Genomic DNA, 20,006 nt, shown 5'->3' on the forward strand with positions numbered 1-20,006 from the left:
TGTGCCAACTGTGAAGTTTGGTGGAGGGGGGATTATGGTGTGGGGTTGTTTTTCAGGAGCTGGGCTTGGCCCCTTAGTTCCAGTGAAAGGAAATCTGAATGCTTCAGCATACCAAGAGATTTTGGACAATTCCATGCTCCCAACTTTGTGGGAACAGTTTGGGGATGGCCCCTTCCTGTTCCAACATGACTGCGCACCAGTGCACAAAGCAAGGTCCATAAAGACATGGATGAGCGAGTTTGGTGTGGAAGAACTTGACTGGCCTGCACAGAGTCCTGACCTCAACCCGATAGAGCACCTTTGGGATGAATTAGAGCGAAGACTGTGAGCCAGGCCTTCTCGATCAACATCAGTGTCTGACCTCACAAATGCGCTTCTGGAAGAAAGGTCAAAAATTCCCATAAACACACTCCTAAACCTTGTGGAAAGCCTTCCCAGAAGAGTTGAAGCTGTTATAGCTGCAAAGGGTGGGCCGACGTCATATTAAAACCTATGGATTAAGAATGGGATGCCACTTAAGTTCATATGCGTCTAAAGGCAGATGAGCGAATACTTTTGGCAATATAGTGTGTATATATATATATATATATATATATATAATTTCACCTGATGAGGTTTATTGTTGAGGAATAAAAAAATTAACTATCGGCATATATTTTTGCAGATAACCGATAGTGTCAAAAAGCAACTATCGGTACCGATTAATCGGTAAAACCAATATATCAGTCTACCTCCTAATTGAAATGTTTGCAATCAACATGATGTTTTTGAGCTGTTAATTTGAGCTTGGACAAAGTCCTTCTAGCAAGTCAGTCCACTGTCAGCCATGTTTGACCATCAATCTCAAAAACTGATGGTCAATATTACGATCAAAGAACATATTTCAAATCAGCAATAAAATCTGATAATATTGGAGTTATAAATTTTGCTTGTTGACCTCATATTACACTAAAACACGCAATTTTCCTGGCTTGTATAGCTAATGCGCATGCGTGTTAGCAAGTTGATTGACAGGCAATGTCTGTATCTAAAAGTTAATAGGCTCTTTTAACTGTAAGGCGGGACTTCCTTTCTACATCCGTTGACCGTTGGGTGTGAGAGCTTCTTGGTTGGGTGTTCCAGTTTCTCCCATTCATTTAAATAGAAGTGGCCCATCTCTGCTAAATAGTCTCTGTCTTGGGTCCCCAAACAGAACTTAATGCATTGCAAGTTTTACATGTACATCAGGTTGTGAAAATCTCTCTCACACTCTTTTTGTCTTTGTAATGTAGGAGAATGGACTAAGCCTGAAGCATGTCACTAATTTGGAAATGATCTGTGAGTGAAATGGCATTTTTTGTAACATTTCTTATAATCTGCTTTAATCTTCATTCATAATGATTCTGACCTTAATTTCGCACTTTAATAACACTTCAAATGTATTATTGATCATTTTCAACCATTAGATCATATAGAAACCCCTGATCAAGGAACCTGGCACGCATGTCAGCTTACTGAGGTACAGGGTAAGGATGTTTATGTATGTAGTTTGGTTAATATTAAGGACTCTATGTGGTTGAGTTGACAACTCTTTGACCCTAATTCTTCTCCCCTTCACAGATGATGCACTTCATGTGGAGCTGACACAGTTTAAAGAGCAATTTAAAGCACACTTACACGGGGTCGTCCGACATGTAATAACACAACTTTATTTTGCATTTAAGCTTTCAAATCCAATTCAATTTAATAAATTATAACAGTTCGAAATGACATAGCACTTAAAATATTTTAATTGTACTCGGCTCGCTGAGTCAATGAACTAATTTCTTTGATATATTTTTTGGCAGAAAGATTTTGATTTTGATTTTGCTTTTCAAGATTTCCATTAAGATAAAGAAACACGAGGATGAGGCTTTGTGGATTCGGATTGCCTGGGGAGACAATTTCAGCAAACCCAACCACCTCAAGCCAACTTATGTTGTGCACCATCTGCACACCTCCTATGTGTTCTTCTCAAACCTCATGGCTAAACACAAGACGTTTCTATATCAGGTGACTTTTCTTTCCACTAGTAATAATTTTCTTTTCGGTTTCCCTTGCCCTCTCATGTGATAATAAATTGGATGCAATTTATGTAAATATAGAGTGCATAACCACTCTAGCACTTAGTGGATGAGACAACATGGTAAACTTGTCTAAATTACTTGACAGATTTGATTTTAATGAATAACTTGGAAATATTGTTTTCACCTTGATGAAAGAACAATAATTTGGTCTGCAAAATGGCCTTCTTTGTTGTTGACTTTGGCTGGCTGTCTGGTGTTGTTCTCTCACATAGGCGCTAGTAGTGGCCACTAAACACGGCTTCATGAAGGATGCCCACCTTAGCACCAGGAGTCTCACTGCAATGAGGAACCTGCTTCTGAGACGATATCAGCAGGTAAGATTCATCCAAACCACTTTCTGCCTGCATGTGTTTCAAATGAGTTTTGCACTTTTAGGCAGATTTATTTTATTTAAAGTTTTGTTGTTCCCTCAGTAGGTAAATGACAAAGCTGTACCAGCTCTCAGTAAATCTTATATGGACCAAAGATGTGATGCTCATTTTTTGTCTATCTATATCCATACACCCCTTCTAAGATTAACTTCTTTTCAGTTAATGAGTTCAAAGTAATTTTGTAACAGTCCGGAGACAGTAAAAAAAATCAAAGTCTCAAAAGCTGATATTCTTGAAAAAAGAAATGTTGACATTAGTAGTACAAAGTAGTATTTTATTACTATTTCTTTTAAAAAATATATAAGCAGTTTTATTGAAAAATATGATTAATATTTGAAAAACTTTTGTCCACCAAATCAAAGTTATAGCCATAATACTGCTCAGGATGGAGACGCATTCTGTCTCATAGAGATGAACGTAGTTTGGTGCGAAAAGTGCAAATCAAACCCAGAACAACAGCAAAAGACCTTGTGAAGATGCTGGAGGAAACAGGTAGACAAGTATCTATATCCACAGTAAAACAAGTCCTATATAGACATAACCTGAAAGGCTGCTCAGCAAGGAAGAAGCCACTGCTCAAAGCGCCATAAAAAAGCCCGACAACAGTTTGCAAATGCACATGGGGACAGAGATCTTACTTTTTGAAGAAATGTTCTCTGGTCTGATGAAACAAAAATGTAACTGTTTGGCCATAATGACCATTATTATGTTTGGAGGAAAAAGGGTGAGGCTTGCAAGCTGAAGAACATCATCCCAACCATGAAGCATGTGGGTGGCAGCATCATGTTGTGGGGGTGCTTTGCTGCAGGAGGGACTGGTGTACTTCACAAAATAGATGGCATCATGAGGAAGGAAAATTATGTGGATATATTGAAGCAAAATCTCAAGACATTAGCCAGGAAGTTAAAGCTTGGTCACAAATGGGTCTTCCAAATGGACAATGACCCCAAGCATCCCTCCAAAGTTGTGGCAAAAATGGCTTAAGGACAACAAAGTCAAGGTATTGGAGTGGCCGTCACAAAGCCCTGACCTCAGTCTGATAGAAAATTTGTGGGCAGAACTGAAAAAGTGTGTGCGAGAAAGGAGGCCTACAAACCTGACTCAGTTACACCAGTTCTGTCTGGAGGAATGGGCCAAAATTCCAGCAACTTATTGTGAGAAGCTTGTGAAAGGCTACCCAAAACATTTGACCCAAGTTAAACAATTTAAAGGCAATGCTACCAAATACTAACAAAGTGTATGTAAACTTCTGACACACTGGGAATGTGATGAAAGAAATAAAATCTGAAATAAATCATTCTCTCTACTATTACTCTGACATTTCACATTCTTAAAATAAAGTAGTGATCCTAACTGACCAAGACAGGGAATGTTTTCTACGATCAAATGTCAAAAACTGAGTTTAAATGTATTTGTCAAAGGTGTATGTAAGCTTCTGACTTCAACTGTAGGTAGCCATTTTTTGTCATGTGACCCAAAAAAAAAAAAAAAAAAAACTGAAATTAGAGAGGACCCCATGAAACCCTCAAGACTGTGTGTGAAGTTGAAAATATTTTTTTTTTATTCATTATTTTGTCATATCATTAAATATCAATATTTTGACATTTCAATTAGGGCTGGGCGATATGGCTGCAAAAATATTATCTCTGTTTTTCAAGCTTGTTTACGATATCTCAATAAATATGTATTTGTCCTAAAATGGCATTAAAAGTATTTTTTTGAAATCAGAGGAACCATCATTTCAACTAAATATTCATTGTTGCAAGTTTACTGAATATGTTTAATGCATGAAATAAAATATCTAAAAATAATTAAGGCATGTTTTCCAGTTTTTCACTAAATGAACACAAGGACGAACGATATTTGATAATTTTCATTTAGATGCACCAATACAACAATACAGTAAAAAAAAAAAAAAAAAAAAAAAGCAATATGTTCCTACATATATATATATATTTTTTTTTATTTATTTTTTTTTTTTGTGAATGAACAGGGTGTTCAAAAACTACAAGTTCACTCACTTTTTGGTGCTCAGTTAAATTTTATTATAATACAATAAAATACTGAATTTGTATTATAGTGATGATTGTAATGAGGATTATATTGGTTTTGTACAATAGTAATATATTTTTGGCATTTTACTTCATCTGAAGCTTTTATTTTGGCGGAAAGCTAAAAGTGCTGTCGTATTCACTAACTTTTAATTGGAGCTTGTATTTTGGTGGAACACTATTAATCAGTAAACTTATATATTCTTGTTGTACTCTAATCTGTCTTGGATACTACTAATCTGATGCTAGTGAAACTTTGTAATGTAACACTGTCTCCTTAAGATAAATCGCTTATGTATTATTCCACTTTTGTAAGTCGCTTTGGATAAAAACATCTGCCAAATAAATGTAATGTAAATGGAACACTGCAAGTGCAGTGTGTATTTGAAAGCTTGCAATGTTGCTCATTACAAATATTGTGAAACGCTGTCACCTCCTTTTCTGTGATGCGGTGTCCCATTTTTAGATTTATATAATAACTTTTAGCAGTTACAGAAGTTTGGAATTGCGTGAATGGGTGAACCTGCAGCGCTTTATTTTAGAAATGAACGTGAACTGCTCTGGGACCGCTTAAAAGAGTGTATCATGAGCCCCGCTCGTGAACAGAACAGTGCGTCCCCTTTTACACAGACCATATATTCATTGCATTAAATCACAACCTTTTGCAGTTTTATCACATATGACAGTACTAAGATTTTGATGTTATTTTGATGAATTGTGCAGAACTGAAGGATCGTGAAATGTGTAATGACGCACTCTTTAGGAAACGTATTGGCCAAATAAAAAGCAAACTACAATTCTTGTGATATTCACGATATCATTTAATTTTATATTGCCGTCAAATTATCACGATACAGCTGTGATAATATCTTGATTATATCCCTGGTTCTAATTTCAATAAGGCACATTTTGTTCGTCATATGGAGAAACCCTGAGAAAATTTGATATTCTTGACTCAAAAATTCATGATATTTATAAAAAAATCTATTTCACAAAACTTTTTTTAAAAATAAATGATTATGTTGCGTACAGTCTCATGTATTCAAGGTGTAAAGAAGGTGTTTTAATACAATTTTCTTGATGGTTACACCACATGACATTTTTCAAGTTATTACATTTTTTTGTAGAAAATGCTATAAAAGTTTAAAAAAAAATTGTAAAACGAACATGAACACAAATATTACATTTCTACGAACATGTTTTAAACTAGATTTTTAAACGATATTGAATTTTTATCACCTCAGACAACTTTATTTGTCATATACAGTGGATATAAAAAGTCTACACACCCCTGTTAAAACAGCAGGTTTTTGTGATGTAAAAAATTAAACAAAGATCAATCATATCAGACTTTTTGCACCTTTAATGTAAAAATGACAACCTATGCAATGCCATTGAAAACCAAAGTGACACATTTCAGAGAAAAAAAAATAAAAATAAAAAACTTAGAGTAACTTAACTGCATAAGTGTGCACACCCTTTTATAATTGGGTATGTGGCTGTGTTCAGAATCAACCAGTCATCAAGCTCATGTGAAATAGTACACACCTGTCTTCACCTGAAGTGACTGATTAACTCCAAATAAATCTCAGTTGTTCTTGTAGGATTTTTCTGACATCTTGGTTGCATGCTACTACAAGAGCCATGGGCCACAAAGAGCTTACAAAGCATCAACGGGATCTCATTGTTATAAGGTATCCCTCAGGTGAGGGCTACAACATTTTTTCCAAGGCATTAGATATACCATGGAACACAGTGAAGACAGTCATCAACAAGTGGAGAGGTATGGCACAAGCAGGACGTCCATGTGACAACTATCTCCCATATTCTTCATCTGCTATGGGGCAGGGTGGCAAGACCAAGCCTTTTCTGACGAAAAAAAAACATCCAAGCCTGGCAGAAACCTATATCCAGTCTCCCAAAACCATGTGGAAAAATGTGTTATGGTCTAATGAGACCAAGATTGAACTTTTTGCCCAAAATTGTAAAAGATATGTTTGGCGCGAAAACAACACAGCACATCAGCAAAAGAACACCATACCCACGGTGAAGCATGGTGGTGGCAGCATCATGCTTTGGGGCTGCTTTTCTTCAGCTGGAACTCAGGCTTTAGTGAAGGTGGAGGGAATCATGAATAGCTAGTCAATTTTGTACCAGTCAATTTTGGCACAGAACCTTCTGACATCTGCTAGAAAGCTGAAAATGAAGAGATCTTTCAGCATGACAATGATCCAAAGCACACATCCAAATCAACAAAAGAATGGCTTCAGCAAAAAAAATATTAATGTTTTGGAATGGCCCAACCAGAGCCCAGACCTGAATCCAATAGAAAATCTGTGAGGGTACCTGAAGAGGGCCGTACACAGGAGATGCCCTCACAATTTGACAGATCTGGAAAGTTTTTGCAAAGAAGATCAAGATGTGCCAAGCTAATAGACTCTTATCCAAACAGACTGAGTGCTGTAATAAAATACAAGGGTTGTTCAACTAAGTATTAGTTCAGGGATGTGCACACTTATGCAGTTAGGTTATTCTAAGTTTGTTTTTTGTTTTTCTCTCTGAAATGTGTTTTCAGAGGCATTGCATAGGTTGTAATTTTTACATGAAAGGTGCAAAAATTCTGATATGATTTATCTTAAATTTTTTACATCACAAAAACTTGCTGTTTTAACAGGAGTGTGTAGACTTTTTATATCCACTGTATATTTAAATGACAAAAACCGTAACCGGGCAACCATTGGTTCAACAGATGGGAAACGTTTCAATTTTTTTTAATGCATTTGCATAAACATTTGCAGAGGTACGAGAGTAACTGTCTTTCCTTTTACAATATCTTCCAATGTGTTAAATAAGAGCTCTTATTTTTGTTAGAAGAGCAAAGAGGCTGATTTGAAAATGTGCTGTGTACGTAATCTTAATTTGGAGATTTTGTGTCTTTATTTTGATTTCCAGCTAAATAATGTAATTTGTGTCTAATATGAGAGTCTTGTTGGTCAGTGGAGATGAACTGAAACATTCAAAAGTAACATTTCATATAAACTTCAGAAACACTGAGGAAATCCTTAGGGAAATATATAAATATTGTAAAATTTTGTCCAAAATACTGTTGTTTTTTTCAAAGTAACAGCATGTTTCTGTTTTGTATTTTTTACAGTACACAAAGCATATTTGCCATTTCTCAAAATAAATTAACTTGTTCAACACTGTCTTTAACTGATAGGTTTTTCCAAATACTCACTCAAGAATCCTGCAGGAAAGAAATGCTCTTCCATCCCGTATGTATCTGTTTTGATTATTGCACATATCCAGGGTTTGATGAATAATAAGTGCTTTTAAAACTTGTTCACACCCTGTCAACATCTAACAACAAATCTTTATTAAAATGAATATTTGAATCAAAAGTCCGGCACTCTTCTCTGTTTGGTTGGTCACTCAATGAGGTGTTTGAAAATGTATGGCAATTCACTAGATTGTTGAAAAGGCTGTTTTACAAAATTGAAATACTTTTGATAACCTTTGCAGAAGAATATAACAGTGAAATGTAAGTAATGCGTGGCGGAAAAACACATTGAACAGCACAAGTAATCTGTCAAAGCACCTGACAAAAAACCGGCCCACATCAAGCTAATATGAAATTCGTTATCAACTATTTTTATAGTATTTAATAGATTAGTTGTAGCAGCCTTAATTGATATGTGCAACAGTGATAGAGACTATCTGTTGATCTTTGTTATCTATGCATAATAGATATCTATCTAAAGATTTAAGATAGACTTACCCAAACTCTATTTAGAGTTGTGTAGCAAACACATTTGAATACTAAACCATATGATACATCACTGTAAAAATGTATAGAGGGAGTGAAGGCTTTTTATAAGCACTATATGTCCTTTAGCTTAGACTTGGTTAAATAGTCTGTATACTGAAAAGTAATTATTACCACTGTTGTGGTGTGTAATTTTGTTGTTAGTCCAAGTTTTGCTGGTCTTTTTACAGATCCATGTATAGAAAAGGAACATGCTGAGCATGAAAAGATAAGACATCAGATGGCCTGTGAGGCATTTGGAGACGGACCACTGCCAAAACTCGAGACAGCAGTGTATAGGGTATGAGGCTCAACTACACCTGGTCTCACATCAATTCATTGATTGAATATCGGTTGTTTAGTTTATTTAATTAACTGCATGCATTTCACTGAAACCAAATACCTAAACAGTCTGTTTAACATTTGCAAATGGGCTCCTCTGTGTTTCCTCCCAGCTTGAGACGAGGTACAGAGGAAATGGCAACAACACCTTCAGTGAGCGAGAGGAGTTCTTCAGAGGGGTGGTCAAGTTCTCAAGCAGCAGTCTGCTAGAGTCCTTGCGCAACTGTGTTGCTTCAGGTGAGACCGGTGTTATTATCATTCACAAAAAGTAAAAACATTTTCGTTAATGGAAATAGAAATTAAAATATAATTGGATAAACTCCAAAACGAACAAAAATAAATTTAAATGACTATCACTTAATTTTAGTGTAATTTAATACACAATATATTAAATAATTTGAAACCTTTGCAACCCACCTACATTAAACATGAAAATGCCACTAGATAGCAATAAAACCAGACAGCCATAAGAAAATTCACTCTGTTAAGCATATGTTAATGAAATCAGTTCACACGTTTACTTTGGCAGCCCTAAAATACTTAAATTAAATAAAAAAATAAATATACTGACAAACTACCAGTTATGGTGTGAAAACTAAACTAAATTGAAAAGACAAAATAAAAATAGAATAGAAATGAAAACTTATAAACTCAAAACAACAATAACCCTGAGCGAGACATCTGATGGAGAAGTTTCATTTGACAGAGAAATCACATTTAAGTACATTTTCTTAAAGAGCATTTAAATTTAATTTATGCTGAAAAACACGATGTCGCAAAAACAATTTACGAATAAAGCAGCATTTCCATCCCATGTGTTCGAGAGAACAAAATCGTTACTTCCGAGGAAACTGTAGACACTGTGGCACTTTTATTACATTTAAAGGAATAGCTAACCCAGAAATGATAATTCTCTCATCCTTTACTCACCCTTATGTCATCTCAGACTCCTATGACTTTCTCTCTTCTGTGGAACCAGATATTTTATAAATCTTGCCATCTGCACTTTCCTTGGCACAATCATGATTTCAAGCTCGATTACACTTCTTGACGCTTGAAGTGCAATCAAGCTTGAAATCATGATCGCCAAAAAGACTGCAGTGTCAACATTTACGGTTATAAATTGAGTTATATGTTGGTCTGTTCTTCAAACCTGATCGGATCGCTTCAGAAGACTAGATTAAACCACTGGAGTCGTATGGATTACCTTTAAGGCCCCGATATACTTCTGGAGAAGTTCTTCGTTATTCTTCGTTCAGGGGTAAAAAGAAGTTTGAAACAGCCGAGCAACGGTATCCTGTTTGTGAACATTCAGACACCCACCACACCGCTGTGGGAGACGTTTAGAAGTACATTTAAATATGAGGACACTCAGTAAAACCTTAACTATTGTGACATTAAAATGTGATATCAATGACTTTTTGCCTCATTCTATGAGTAGAATTCACACTAGACTAGTAAAAGATGCTTTTTTAACCACTCGATTATGATTTAAAGTAATATATATGCAGTAGAAAATGCACAATTTGTCTTGTTTACATTCTAAATTCAAGAAGCTAATGTGCTAACACTCTATACGTGGCCATAATAAGTGCCGATTACACTCTGTTATTGTAATTTATGATGTTTTAATGGGAAGAACAGACAAAAGAATGAAGATAAGCATACCTTACTATAGGCAGATGTGTGAATGGCTTTCACTGCAGAAGACACATTAGTGAAGCAGCAAGTAAAACAAAAAAATGGAGTAGATTTGATTCCTTTTGTAGACTAATTAAACAACAACAAATAAAATGCATGACATGTTCTTGGAAAATGCCTCCACGCAAACGATCGTAAAGATGTATGTAAATTTGCACCTCACTAATATCTGCATGCCGGGGTGTTCATATTGACTGATCTTTACTGACTGAACGCCGTGAACGGGAATTTGTTGCCGGCCTCAAGGTAGATGGAGCTCCGGGTCACACCTACCGATGACGTGGACCAATGGCAGTAGGAAGGTGTTTAGCAGCTGGTAAGAAGTTTTCCTAAAAGTTCACCCAGGCGAGCTGTTACGAACCACCGCAACAAACTCAAAAACACCTTCTTTTTGGCCAGATTTTGTTCTATATAAGGTCATGCCCATTCGTTCTTCGATTTTGTATTAAGTATATCGAGGCCTTTATGCTGCCTTTATGTTGGTCTCCATTGACTTGCATTGAATGGATATATTCACATCATATCTCCATCAAAATATCTTTGTTTCTGTGAGTAAAGGGTGAGTAAATGATGGGAGAATTACATTTTTGGGTGAACTATTCCCTTAATAAATTACTTGCGGACTGAAGCGTGTAGACAAAACACTCCCAAAAGAACTTCCATTTTTGCTAACAATTGGTGGCAGATGTCTGGGAGTGACAATGCATTAGACAGTTCTGGGGGGTAAAAGTAGCCAATTATTTTGATGGCCAGTGTAATGATGTGCTTATGTGTGTACGTTCCTCTCTCTTTATGACTTCACCGTGCAGATAAACCTGCTCTTCGTCACGGGTCAGATTTGTATTCAACAAATTATTTAGTCACATGACTTGAGGCAAAATTACTTGACTGTACTTGCTCCGCATCTACACTCACTGAGAACTTAGGAACACTATGTTCCTAATAAAGTGCCCATCCTGGTCTTTTGCTGATCCGCCTCAAGGTTTGACGTGTTGTGCATTCTGAGATGCTATCCTGATCACTGTAGTTGTACAGAGTGGTTATCGGTGTGATCATAGCCTTTCTGTCAGCTTGAATCAGTCTTGATCCCTCTCATCAAAAAGGCATTTCCATCCGCAGAACTGCCGCTCACTGGATGTTTTTTGTTTTAATCTCCATTCTGAGTAAATTCTAGAGACTGTTGTGTGTGACAATCCCAGGAGATCAGCAGTTACAGAAATACTCAAACCAACCCATCTGACACCAACAATCAATCCACGGTCCAAATCACTGAGATCACATTTTTCCCATTCTGATGGATGATGTGAACATTAACTGAAGCTCCTGACCCATATCTGCATGATTTTATGCATTACAATGCTGCTACATGATTGGCTGATTAGATCATCGCATGCATAAGTAGGTGTACAGGTGTTCCTAATAAAATTCTTAGTGCGTGTATATTTCATATGACCACCAGGTGGAGTCACAAGCTGTATCTGACTTTTATCTGCCCTTGCCTCTCTGTCAGACTCGGATGACATAAATCACACCTAGAACTGCAGTCACTAAATCATTTCTCACCTCTTTTTTTGGTTAGGCATGGCGGAAGGCCCAGTCACTCCCCTGCTGTCTGCCATTACCCAGAGAGGAAGGAATTATTTTGTTATCACAGACAAAGGCCCTGCTGTTGCCAGCCAAGCATCAGCGCAAAAAGCCTGATGACAACAGAGGCTGTGGACACAGATGTTAACTTCAGTGGTGACGTGATTGCATAAAAATATACTGTGCAACCTGCCTCCTCCAAAGTTGAAAACATTACAGCATCCATGTGTATTGTCTTATGTCTGATGCCACTGTATTCATTGTGATTACTGCATCAGTAGTACAAGAGAACATTTTTACATTTTAATCTCATTAATACAGCATGCATTTCATTTTTAGCCTCTCAGTTTAACATGATTTTAAATAAAGGTTTTGATAAAATATATACATATATATATATATACAGTTGTGCTTAAAAGTTTGCATACCCTTGGAGAATTGGTAATATATGTACCATTTTTAAAGAAAACATGAATGAGCAGGCAAAACACATTTCTTTTATTTCTTATGGGATTCATATTCAACTGTAGGTTATAACAGAATGGCACAATCATAAAACAAAACATGGCAACAATGAAAAAAATGAAATGACCCCTGTTCAAAAGTCTGCATACGTTCTTAATACTGTGTATTGCCCCCTTTAGCATCAATGACAGCGTGCAGTCTTTTGTAATAGTTGTCTATGAGGCCCCAAATTCTTGCAGGTGGTATAGCTGCCCATTCGTCTTGGCAAAATGCCTCCAGGTCATGCAAATTCTTTGGTCGACTTGCATGAACTGCACGTTTGAGATCTCCCCAGAGTGGCTCGATGATATTAAGGTCAGGAGACTGTGATGGCCACTCCAGAACCTTCACCTTTTTCTGCTGTAACCACTGGAGGGTCAACTTGGCCTTGTGCTTAGGGTCATTGTTGTGCTGGAAAGTCCAAGAGCGTCCCATACGCAGCTTTCGTGCAGAAGAATGCAAATTGTCTGCCAGTATTTTCTGATAACATGCTGCATTCATCTTGCCATCAGTTTTCACAAGATTACCCGTGCCTTAAGAGCTCACACACCCCCAAAACATCAGTAAGCCACCACCATGCTTCACAGTGGGGATGGTATTCTTTTCACTATAGGCCTTGTTGACCCCTCTCCAAACAAAGCGCTTATGGTTGTGACCATAAAGCTCTATTTTGGTCTCGTCACTCCAAATTACAGTGTGCCAGAAGCTGTGAGGCATGTCAAGGTGTTGTTGGGCATATTGTAACCGGGCTTTTTTGTGGCATTGGCGCAGTAAAAGCTTCTTTCTGGCAACTCGACCATGCAGCTCATTTTTGTTCAAATATCGTCATATTGTGCTCCTTGAAACAACCGTCTTTTTCCAGAGCAGCCTGTATTTCTCCTGAGGTTACCTGTGGGTTTTTCTTTGTATCCCGAACAATTCTTCTGGCAGTCGTGGCTGAAATCTTGGTCTACCTGACCTTGGCTTGGTATCAAGAGATCCCCGAATTTTCCACTTCTTAATAAGTGATTGAACAGTACTGACTGGCATTTTCAAGGCTTTGGATATATTTTTATATCCTTTTCCATCTTTATAAAGTTCCATTACCTTGTTACGCAGGTCTTTTGACAGTTCTTTTCTGCTTCCCATGGCTCAGTATCTAGCCTGCTCAGTGCATCCACGTGAGAGCTAACAAACTCATTGACTATTTATACACAGACACTAATTGCAATTTAAAAAACCACAGGTGTGGGAAATTAATCTTTAATTGCCATTTAAACCTGTGTGTGTCACCTTGTGTGTCTGTTACAAGGCCAAATAAAAGACATGCATGATCAGTCATATTTTCAAAATCAATGGCAAAATTTCACAATTTCTGCCAGGGTATGCAAACTTTTGAGCACAACTGTGTGTAATATATATATATATATATATATATATATATATATACACACACATACTGTATATTCCCACATTAATATTTTCAAGAGTACTGTTTAACTAATGGACAGTGCTGGGTAGCAATTATCTAATCAGGTTACAAAAATATAGTACTTGTAATTGGACTACATTATTCTACATATAATGTGTGCAATCAGATTAGTTACATTTTTATAGGTTACATGATTACATGCTTGATTACACAGACTAGTGTTTAATTTACTAATTATGCTCCTAAAATTTAAAAGAGTGGTCTGAGCCAGAGCCTGAAATATGTGCGACAGGCTTTTACAAAAATGATATCCATTGAATAGTGACTCCACATCCAATTTTGAAAAGCATTAGGAGGTTCTGTAAGTTTTCTTTGTTTGTATATCTGTAAATATGTTATCAAAATATAAAGTATTTCAATAATTATTTAATATTCATTTATATCATATGTATCATATAGCTTGTGTGCATGTGGCCACCGAAATTGATGCACTGAGTTGAAAGCGCTTAAAACAATACACAAATACACACGGCATTTGGTTTCTGTTTTAAATTAAGTTTCTAAATAAATGTCAAACTGTGTGTTTTTACACCCTGTAGGAAAATAATGTATTTCAGCTTGTCCACCTGTCCATAATTTAGACACTCTTCTTTAAAAACACATATTGCAAACAAACATTTTAGAGGCACCGGTCACATGCAACTTTGTTTTTTCATACCATTCAAATGCTCTTTGGCCCATGCTTCATGGTGGCAAAAAAGCGCCTGTCTTAGGTTAAGGCCACACCACATGAATAATCATGAGGTACAAATTGTACATCTTTAGAGACATTTTTACATCATATCTAGAGACATTCTTTCACTTGATTTCAAAGCTGGATTATAAAACATCCAATCCCTATTCCTAATTTCTTAAATAACAATTCTTTAAAAAAAATTAAATTAAATAAATACAAGCATGTTCTCCTATATTAAGTAACATTCATTTTTATGACCCTTTAAGCACCTTTTTTACTCAGCTACTCAGTCCATTTGATGTTATGTTTACCTATTTTTAATGAGAGGACTGTTAATTGGTAACACTGTGTAACAAATGTATTTATTTTTTGGTTCCTGGGTAGTAAGTGTTATTTCCTAATTGCTTATGCCTCAAAGGTATAGAAAATGGCTATTATTCCCCACAAACTTTGCTTTTGTGATCAGGACAGTGATATTTTGAAATGTACCTATTTTCCAGAACATTCCAGATAGATTCAGTGCTGAGTAAACTTGGAGTAACATCTAGAACATTCCAGTAATATAAATACAGGGGCTTTAAGCCCACCAGTTCAGTTTAGTTCCAGCTGCCTAAGTGGATACATATCTGCATTTTTCTGAGATGGCATCAAGAGGCTGCAAGCATCCGGCAGATGTATTTTGCTATGTCTGCGGACAATTTATCAAGACAAGAGCGAAAAAAGTACTTTTTTTTTTTTTTTTTTTTTTTTTTTTTTTAAGAAAAAAGTAATTTCGGCATGCCTGTTGGGGATCAAGACAAACCCTGAGCACCTCATTTCACCTGCGAGCACTGCAAAAAAACTCTGGAAGGTAAGATGGACAATTGTTGCTCAGAATTTTATTAAATTTTTTAATTTTTAAAATTGTAAAAGTTTTTAATTTTTAAATGTTTTACAATTTTCAATGTTATTGAAAAAATACATCATATGAAAAATGTTGCGAGAATCTCTTACACATTAGCCATGGGTGAAATAAATGTATTTTTCTAGGATGGTACAGAGGGGAAAAGAGCCATGAAGTTCGCTATCCCAAGAATTTGGCAGGAACCCACTGACCACTCAAGCAACTTCTGCATGGTGGACCCTTCCAGACATCAGACTGGCAAGAATGCACCTGCTATCACGTATCTGGATCTTCCTTCATCCATCGCCCCGGTGCCACACTGCCATGAGCTCCCCGTACCCACTCCTCCAGAGAGAGAGCAGCCGTCTTTAGAAGAGAGCAGCAAGTCAGAGAGCGAGGAAGACGTTGTAGATCCAGATGACAATTTCAGAGGTGGAGCTGAGGAGAGAAACACATACTACCCCAACCAAAAAGACCTCAATGACTTGATTATAGATCTTGGTCTCACCAAGTCCAGTGCCGAGCTTTTGACGTCTAGGCTCAAGCAAAATGGTAGCATTCCTGATGGGTCTCCAAGGCGGTTTACCAGGTTTCCTTGCTATCTTTGCCTTTGGGACAGCAGGGACACCAAGGCGCACTACCACAGGCGGGACTGGCCACAGCAGACCAAGTTCTCTGTGGGGAGGAACAACATCAAGTGGGAGCCACTGGTGGACCTGGAAAGTGCTGATGCCACCACTACACATAAAATTGGGCCTTATGAAACAATTTGTCAGAGCTATAGATAAGGAGTCGGCAGCCTTCAGGACTTCCCTAAGCTGTCTGAGGCAAAGGTCAAAGCCGGGGTTTTCGTCGGACCACAGATAAAGAAGATCCTGGAGTGCAATGAATTCCCCAAGAAGCTCACTAGTAAGGAGAAAGCGGCTTGGAACAGCTTTGTCGCAGTAGTTCGGGGCTTCCTGCGCAATCAGAAGTCCTAAAACTATGTGGAGCTGGTTGAGACTCTGGTGAAGAACTACGGCATAATGGGCTGTAGGATGTCCCTCAAAGTCCATATACTTGATGGTCATCTTGAAAAATTCAAGGAGAACATGGGAGCGTACTCGGAGGAGCAAGGCGAGCACTTCCATCAGGATATACTGGACTTTGAACGCCGCTACCAAGGACAGTATAACGAGAACATGATGGGAGACTACATTTGGGGGCTGATTCGTGAAAATGATTTACAGTATAATCGTAAATCTCGAAAAACTACTCACTTCTAAATCTTTTGTAGTCGTTTTTGTATTACTTTAGGATAAATATACATGTTAATTTGGATTCATATGTTGTTTTTTTCTGACTTTATGTGAACGAAAAGACACAAATTTGTAGGTAAAATTTACTTAAAATGTATTTAAAAAATAAGTAAATTTCAAATATTACTGTCCTGGTCACAAAAGCAAAGTTTGTGGGGAATAATAGCCATTTTCTATACCTTTGAGGCATAAGCAATTAGGAAATAACACTTACTACCCAGGAACAAAAATTGTGTTACATAGTGTAATTAATAGATTTAAAAATTTATGATTAAATGGTTTTATAAAATGTATAGTTCCAGTCCTGGGTGCTGATTGGTCAACAGCTGTGTTTTATTAATGATAGCTCTGACCTCTTCACGGAACTTCTATTTGTATCACTCTGCAGAACCCATAGCTGACAGTTATTCTTGTTCCGTAGCAATGTTCTGGGGCCGGATTCATGAAAATATTCTTAAGAAAAAAAGATTGAAGTTCTTAGGATAAATTATAAGAAGTTCGTAAGAATGTTCATAAGTGCAATTCTTGAAAAGTTCTTAAGAAGAAAATATTTTCTTAAGAACATCTTAATTTTTTTTCTTAAGAATAAAAAGACAGGCTTTGACATTGTCTGATCAGCCTGCTCATAGGCTTGCCTTGTCACATAGCCAAATTCAGTACTTCAACACTGCTAAATCGTAATGATAAATATTTATTAACCTTTTTTTTTTATTTTTTTTTTTTATTTTTTTTTTTTTAAGTAGCAAGCACCTTGTGATCATGTAAATTGTGTGAGATGTGTTAGACTAATGACACTACCCGTCATAGGAGAATTTACTTGCTGCTAACCATTTGATAACTTTTAATTTGACATGGAGGAAAAGAAACAAAAACTTCAGTAGACGAGGTTCTTGTTGAAGAAATTACTGCAAGGAAAAAGTTCTTCTTAGGAAGCTTGATAATATCAGGTCAGAAAGTAAGAGGTGGGTAAATGGGAGAGGGTGGTGGAGGCTGTCTCCGCTGTGCCCAACTCCGATAGGGATGTGGATGGGGTGTGAAAAAGAAAGTCTCTCAGCTTTCTAATTTTATAATTATTATATTTCTATGAACTCTAATGATTCTATGAACTCTAATGATCGCGGAGAGAGTGCTATATGTAGCGCATCCATTTGAATTAGCATGATTAAGAAGCTTCAAAACAACATTTATTGTTTGAATTTGGTGATAACATTTACATGGTTTGATAGCTGAATATAAAAATATAATTAAACACAAAACAGTCAAAAATGTATTTTGGTCTAAAATAACTTTTCTTCATAAACAGCCCATTGTGACTTCAGACTCAACATGAAAAACCCAGTAAATTCATTGAACATCTTACCTTTTAGAATTTAAACGTTATTTACGACAATATAAAAAAAAAAAAGAAAATCGAGAATTTGAATGCTTAAGTATTTTCTTAAGAACAATCTTAAGAAAAAAGAGAAATTTTCTTACATTTTTTTCGGGAATACAAAATATTCTTAACTTTTTCCTTAAGTTAGAAACTAAGAAGAAAGTAGTAGTTAAGAAGAAATTTCTTAAGAACGTTTCGTGAATCCGGCCCCTGTTTACTAGGTGCGTCCCAAACCGGACACTTCTGCACTATGGAACATTTTGTAGTGTAAATAGTATTATGTTAACACTGAAAATGCAGCAAAAAGAAGTATACTTTAAGTACCCGTATGATGCACTTTTTCAACTGTCGAAATGGAGTGTGAAATGTTGGCCACTTCATGCACTCAGCGAACGCAGCTTGCCATACATAGCAGAAGGGGCGGAGTTACCTGGCTGCGCTGCTGGTCTGATAAAACAGTTGTAAATAATGAAGAATGTAGCAGCTAGCGAAACTTCAGTGGATACAGCACCTTACGAATGTGAGTTGAATGCTGATTATGCTGGGTTGGGAGGGTTACTTTTGAAGTGTATTCCACTACAGATTATAGAAAACATGCTGTAAAATGTCATTTGTAATGTATTCCATTAGATTACTCAAGGTCAGTGACATATTCTAAATACTTTGGATTACTTCTTCAGCACTGGTAGGTTTTTTCACTTGTTTTGACTATAAAAACTCTGCCAGTACAGTAAGACAAAATACACATGTTAAAAATACATTCTCTGAAAAACCTAAATATCTTATGCAGTGTTGTTTCTAAAACAAGATAAATCCAACTGATCTTGTTTTAAGGATTTTTAGATAATTTTACAGGAAAACAATACAAAAATTATCAAGAATATGATTTTTGCCCTAATATCAAAGGTCTTACTAGAAAAAAAGAAATTATGATCCAATGTGAATTTTCTTGATAAAATATGATTGTGCCTGGTAACGTGCATGTAAATTGGCTAGATATAGCATTTTAGCTTAGCGTAAAGCTGACAATTTACACAAGGTTTATTTCTGTTTCTTCCAAACTTACTTCAAACTTAGATCATAACACTGCCTCCAGTCAGAGGCTTGTACAGTGAGCACTATACATGACGGGTGCATTGCATCATGCACTTCCCTCCTTACCCTGACGCATCCATCGCTTTGGAATAAGGTAAACCTGGACTCATCAGACCACATGACCTTTTTCCATTGCTTCACAGTCCAAACTTTATGGTCCCTAGCAAATTTAGTCTTTTTTTTTTTTCCCAATTAGCCTCACTAACAAGTGGCTTTCTTGTAGCCACATAGCTGTTTAGTCCCAATCCTGTAAGTTCTCATCACATTGTGCATGTGGAAATGCTCTTACTTTCAGTATTAAAGATAGCCGTGAGTTCTCCTGAGATTTTTTACGATGTGACTTCAAAAGTTTTAGTGATCTCCGTTCACGGATCATTCAAGATTTTTTCCGACCACATTTCTTTCGCAAAGCTGATGGTTCACCACTATCCTACCAGGTTTTAATAATGCATTGGACAGTTCTTAAACCCAATTCCAGTGATTTCAGCAATCTTCATAGTTGTTTTCTTTGCTTGATGCAGGCCAATAATTTGCCCCTTCTGAAACACAGTAACATCTTTTCCACGACCACGGGATACATCTTCCGACATGATTGTTTAAGAAATGAGAAGCTACACACTGCATCAGTTAGGGTTAAAATAATTGTTGCCAGCTGAAACATATTAATCACTACAATAATGATCCAATCGTAGGCTCTTAAGTATCTGCTTATTTAAATTAGTGCCCAACCGATATATCGGTTGGC

General features: G+C 36.6%; 1 protein-coding gene across 1 annotated transcript in view; it reads left to right on the plus strand.

Annotated features, from left to right (window-relative positions):
• Positions 1-15,774, plus strand: part of LOC127456316 (centromere protein N-B-like) — a 17,583-nt gene extending 1,809 nt beyond the window's left edge. Inside the window, exons 2-11 of the mRNA XM_051724755.1 lie at positions 1,272-1,317; positions 1,446-1,505; positions 1,600-1,673; positions 1,858-2,031; positions 2,318-2,419; positions 7,748-7,802; positions 8,524-8,633; positions 8,788-8,911; positions 11,955-15,460; positions 15,640-15,774. Of these exons, the coding sequence (XP_051580715.1) occupies positions 1,272-1,317; positions 1,446-1,505; positions 1,600-1,673; positions 1,858-2,031; positions 2,318-2,419; positions 7,748-7,802; positions 8,524-8,633; positions 8,788-8,911; positions 11,955-12,076 (867 nt within the window). The 3' untranslated portion in view covers positions 12,077-15,460; positions 15,640-15,774. The remainder of the gene's footprint in view (positions 1-1,271; positions 1,318-1,445; positions 1,506-1,599; positions 1,674-1,857; positions 2,032-2,317; positions 2,420-7,747; positions 7,803-8,523; positions 8,634-8,787; positions 8,912-11,954; positions 15,461-15,639) is intronic.
• Positions 15,775-20,006: the final 4,232 nt, after the last annotated feature.

The sequence above is a fragment of the Myxocyprinus asiaticus genome, chromosome 18 (assembly GCF_019703515.2).
Source record: "Myxocyprinus asiaticus isolate MX2 ecotype Aquarium Trade chromosome 18, UBuf_Myxa_2, whole genome shotgun sequence".
NCBI lineage: Eukaryota > Metazoa > Chordata > Actinopteri > Cypriniformes > Catostomidae > Myxocyprinus > Myxocyprinus asiaticus.